This window comes from Electrophorus electricus, chromosome 11 (genome assembly GCF_041902795.1).
Source record: "Electrophorus electricus isolate QZ-2024a chromosome 11, ASM4190279v1, whole genome shotgun sequence".
Lineage (NCBI taxonomy): Eukaryota > Metazoa > Chordata > Actinopteri > Gymnotiformes > Gymnotidae > Electrophorus > Electrophorus electricus.
In genome coordinates, this window is record NC_137507.1 from 29,600,661 (window position 1) to 29,605,872 (window position 5,212).

The window sequence follows — 5,212 nt, forward strand, 5'->3', positions numbered from 1 at the left end:
TTTTAATAAAGTGAATGTGGTGGAAAGTCTGTGTGTTCGGAAGGAGGCTCTGATGAAGTAACAGGAACATGTGAAACCTGTTTGGCTTCACCCTGACCTGCTTATCGAGGTGAAAGACCCATTTCCCCCGTGTTCTTACTGAGCAGAGTTGCATAATGTCTACGTATGACCTAGAAACCAAACGTCGATGGAGATGAAGTGTGGCCCACACACGGCGCACATGCGTGGAATTGTCAGAGCACTGTGGATGGAGGAACGTGGAGGAGTTGCCACCTACAGTGCTTTTCCCAGCACACATTAAGGCTACTCCACAATTAAAAGGATTTTCACTTGAGAATGCAATACAATTTAATTCAGCTAATCTTCGCCTGTGAAACGATACTGAGTACTGAGACATTTACGCCTTTAATGTGAACGTCTTTAATGTGGTTCTGCAGAGGGGACAGAAGTCGTTGTGTCTGTCTTAATTTACAACAGTGTTTCCCCCGAAACCTTTTAAATGTGCACTGAAGATACTAAAAAGGCAATAAACACTGGCACTTATTTGTCAGCAGTTCTTTATTTTTGTGGATCATTTTGAAAGGGTAACTGGCTAAATGCTAAACTCAGTCCAATTAGTTTCGATGATACTTGTGATTCTAGTGTAGATGACTATAATGTAGAAAACGTCGTTACTGTGGGAATCATTGAACTCTACTTGAGTGCATCTGTGAGAAGATTGTTAAATGTTAAATGTCAATGTACTTTGTTCTATTAGATACAGAAACATATTTTTTCTTTAGTTCATGTTAAAGAGTGAGTTATTTGTATGGTTCTGGAATTAGAACTCTAACAGTAATTTGTAAACACCACCATCAGTTGTGTTAAGATGTGTATTTAATTAATACATAATTAACACATCATTAATGCAGAATTAATGCAAAATTAATACATAATTACCCAAAATTCACCTTTACTCAGATACCCCCTTTTTTAAATCACAATGTTTGTGATTCCATAATTCCCACATGCTTTTATTTCTTATGGTGAAGTATAGAGAAAATACATTTGCACGTCTTGGTTCTATTTTCCCATATTGTGCAACACCATCTCTCTTTTTTTAGTGATGCATTTCTCAGTTTCTCAGACATGAATGATTTGGAGCAATGGCCTACTTAGACAAGGTCAGAGCAGTGACCATATTCCAGGGACCCTCTTTAACCTGACTTTTAAACTTCTATTAGCGTGGAGGGCTCAATATGGGCCGGGTGTAGATTACGCCCCTGTGGCTCAAGTACCAGGAGCCACCTGTATCGGTCTACACCCTGACCCCTGACCCCTCGGCCAGGTAAACACAGCAGCCCTCAGTGCTAGAATCCTTTTTAACAGAAACTTCTTCCTCATAGCTCAGACGCTGCCTGCACACGTGTGCACACGTGAATGGAAAACCCGCTGGATCTGTACTTTCCGCCTATTTATAGCTGGTAGTTAAAGTATAAAGCCATGCTCACACAGCAACAGACGCAGACATCCAGCACACCGACCGAGACGCAGAGACGATGGCCCAGATTGCTGTCCCACTTCTCCTGGTTCTGCTCGTCGGGTTCTTCTGTCAGGATGCCGCAGCTTTCCGTAAGAACCTCTGTGTTTATTTGTTTGTCTCTCTCCGTGAGCAGTTCTGCATGCTTTCAGTCACTTCCATGTCTAGCGGTTCTAACGTAGACCAACATGCACATCTGTCATCAAACTGCTACTCCCATGCTGCGTCTGTCTGCTCCTGTAAGGGCGGCGTCTGAGACAGCAGGCTCACGTCTTCATCTGTCTGCTGTGCAGGGTGTTGCAGGAGATATTCCAAACGAGAGGTTTCCTTCACCCACATTAGAGGATACGCCATCCAGACCATTAAACGAAACTGCAACATCGATGCTGTGATGTAAGTGTAAAACAAACACTCTCTTCACCTTTCAGGGATTCTATTACAATATCCAACTGCTATTTCCATTTCTTCTAATGTCTTTTTTTCTTTATCTAGCTTCTACACCAGTTCAGGAAGATGCGTTTGTGCGGATCCATCACAGGCCTGGGTGATCAGAATACTAAAGTAAGCACAAATAAATATGTTTGTGTGTGTGTGTGAGTGTGTGTGTGTGCGCGAGTGTGTGTGTGTGTGTGTGTGTGTGTGAGTGTGAGTGAATACCATGTGCATAACATTGTTAAAGATAGCCAATGACTGAGAGGTGTTGTTTCTACACTCCTCTCCTCAGTGAGAGTGTTAAGACTCCCAGCAGCAGCTGGAGGAAGCAACAGAGAAGAAATTGAAAACTGAACCCAACGCTGTTCTGAAGAGATGCATCTAACACACCCCTCACTCACATTTTAGATTTCATATGTCTTTTCTTGAGGAAAAAAACAATTTTCTTTATGCAATTTGCATAAGTACTGTGCATATATGTATATGCTTTTAAAAATATTTATAATACTATTTTAATAAATTTGTATTATTTTCTCTTATTTTCTATAAGACTTGTGTGTCACTACTATCACTATTATATTATATAATTATTGTCACTAAAACAATACAAATAATTCGTACTGGTTCTAAACTTCCCTGCAAGCCACACACACACACACACACACACACACACACACACACACACACACACATACACAAAGCACAGCAAATTACCATGATTCAAATATGGCTAAAAAAAAAAAAAAAAACAGAACACGAACGTTATACGCACCGTACATCAAACAGGCGTCTAAAGACACGACACTACCACAGTGAACACACTGACCAAGCTAACGCCAAATGCCAACCGATCAACACGTTGGACTGGTTTGTCAAAACCCTAGAACGCACTTCCTCATGCACGCGGACTCAGCCGGCTGTTTCTGCTTTTCCTGAACTACCTGAAGCCAGCTGGAATCTTTGGAATGTGGCGGAAGTGACGGTGTGGAAATAGCTCAAGAAGATTTCACCAAAACTCTGCAATCTTGGCTCGACGGAGCAGACTTTTAGCCCGCTTGGCAAATATGACCCGAAACAGCAGCCATAGCAGATCCCTCGAACTGATGAGGTAACCGCAGCGTTTGGAAAAAGAGGAACAAGGGCACTGATTTACGTTCACTGAGGTTCGAAGGCCGTTTATGTAAAAGCACTGTGGGCGGACAGAAAATGTGCTTCCAGGTGAGAGTTTCCTATGACGCTCGTCCGTGTATGAGGAAGCAGGATCCACCGCCGTAAGAGGGAAGGACCACGGGCCGCTGCAAATAATGAGGAACAGGACAAGCAACAGGCGCGTCAGGCGCGCAGCAAAAGCGCCGGTATACGGCCGCAAACATGCGCGCGCTCTGGTTCCGGTTAGTATCCCGTCACTAGATGTCGCTGTCTCACGAGCGTTTCTGCGTTGGTGCTCTAGCTCGGCCATCCATTCACATAAACACACTCTACTGGCCCTCCTGAAAACTGTACAGTCTTCAGTAAAGTTTTCAGCAGCGTTTCATTTCGGAATAAACAGGGTCGGGCTTCTCGTGTGCACCTCCTGAGGATAATCACTAATGGCTCAACATCAAAGCCATTTACTTCAGCTGTGACTACACGCGCCGGGCACACGTGCAGCGTCGTCTTAGCGCTTTTAATTTCGCTTCGTGAGTGTGAACTTCACAAAGCTTTACTGGGGGAAATCTGTGAAACCTGTGCCTGTCGTGGGTGGGACATTAATTAGTGCTGATCCGTGTCTGGGTGGTTTTTCCCAGACGGATTGTGAATGCTGAAGGGGCGAGAGCTCTCGTGCACTATTTCTGCTCCATGTCTTCTCTGTTCCGGAATAAACTACATGGGAACCTCGTCTTCCTTTTGGCTGTGATTGATGACATCTCTGCTACACCATGGTGGCTCTTGTAGGCCCGCGTCATGTGTGTTCCTACTACAATGATTTCCAGACACAGCTGGGACACATTAACAGTCATGAGGCAGGATGTGATGCCTCTATTTCACTTCCTGTTGACTCTGGATTGAGGTCACTTTCCACTGCTGTTGGTGTCTAATTTATGAGTGAAACTAGTCTGCTACAGTAGTAATGTAGTGTTCAGATATCCACAGTGCTGTGGGTTGGTGTTCAGATATTTACATTTACAGCATTTAGCTGACATTTTTATCCAAAGCAAAATTACAATTATGACTGAGAACAACTTGAGTAATTGAACTCAACAGTGGAAACTTGGGAGGGGTGGGACTTAAACCAGCAACCTTCCACTTACAAGTCAAGCACTCTAACCACTGAGCTACAACTGCCTCTCAGTAGTTACAGTTCTGGCTGTGTTCAGATATCCAGTTCTGAGGACTGATGTTCAGATAGCCACATTTCTGTGTGGTTGTGTTCAGATATCCACAGTTCTGTGTTTTGGTGTTCAGATATCCACAGTTCTGTGTGGTTGGGCTTGATTCACTCGGTCCATGTGTCAGTACGGATCTCTGAACCCTGAAGCGCCTGCACACTAAAATCTGGCCACACACAGTCAGCTCAGCAGAGCAAAGAACCCAAATGAAAAGACCTTCAGATATGAAGAGAGATCCATGAGTGTGTCTAGATAATCTTATCATCTGCATTTTAGTTCTGCCAGCACAGCTGATGCAGTTTGTGTTCTTTCTTTCTCTCTCTCTCTCTCTCTCTCTCTCTCTCTCTCTCTCTCACACACACACACACACAGACACACACACACACACACACACACACACACACACACACACACTTCCTGTAGCTGAGTCTGAGGAACTAATTACAAGACGCCAAATCTCCAGCTGAGCTGTTACATCATCTGTTCACTTTGCCTATTCACACACACACACACACACACACACACACACACACACACACACACCTTCCCAATACCACATCATTGTAGCTGAGTTTTTCCTTGTTATTGTCCTCAGAGCCACCACGGTGGAACGGCTCACTACCCATAATGCCCTGGGCAGGGTCCTTTCATCAAGACGTGCTGTTTTCTCTGCCAGAGCTGAGCTACTGGTGTCATGGAGTCAAACGCACAACAGAAGCTGTAAATTTAGTTTATAAACGTTTACTTCATTTCAATGATCCAAAATGTCACATGGTCATAAATCTGTTTCTCCCATGTTTCCCAGCCTGCCACTATGGAAGCAGATTATATTAACACCAAAAAGGTCATTTTCTTCATTTCAGATAACATCAAATGCACTATAAACTGATTC

The 5,212-nt window shown here is 43.7% G+C and overlaps 1 protein-coding gene across 1 annotated transcript; it reads left to right on the top strand.

The window, feature by feature from the left end:
- Nucleotides 1–1,505: 1,505 nt before the first annotated feature.
- ccl20a.3 (chemokine (C-C motif) ligand 20a, duplicate 3) lies at nucleotides 1,506–2,490 on the top strand. The gene is made up of 4 exons (XM_081722823.1): nucleotides 1,506–1,611; nucleotides 1,813–1,912; nucleotides 2,012–2,080; nucleotides 2,244–2,490. Exons 1-4 carry the CDS (start codon nucleotides 1,539–1,541, stop codon nucleotides 2,296–2,298), a joined length of 297 nt encoding a protein of 98 aa, XP_081578949.1. The 5' UTR covers nucleotides 1,506–1,538; the 3' UTR covers nucleotides 2,299–2,490.
- The last annotated feature ends 2,722 nt before the right edge of the window (nucleotides 2,491–5,212 follow it).

What these genes read in the sequence shown, in the direction of transcription:
- ccl20a.3 (XM_081722823.1), top strand. Translation starts at nt 1,539, where the DNA reads ATGGCCCAGATTGCTGTCCCACTTCTCCTGGTTCTGCTCGTCGGGTTC. An exon ending in TCAGGATGCCGCAGCTTTCC is followed by an intron (nt 1,612 to 1,812) that starts GTAAGAACCTCT and finishes TCTGCTGTGCAG; the next exon opens with GGTGTTGCAGGAGATATTCC. An exon ending in TGCAACATCGATGCTGTGAT is followed by an intron (nt 1,913 to 2,011) that starts GTAAGTGTAAAA and finishes TTCTTTATCTAG; the next exon opens with CTTCTACACCAGTTCAGGAA.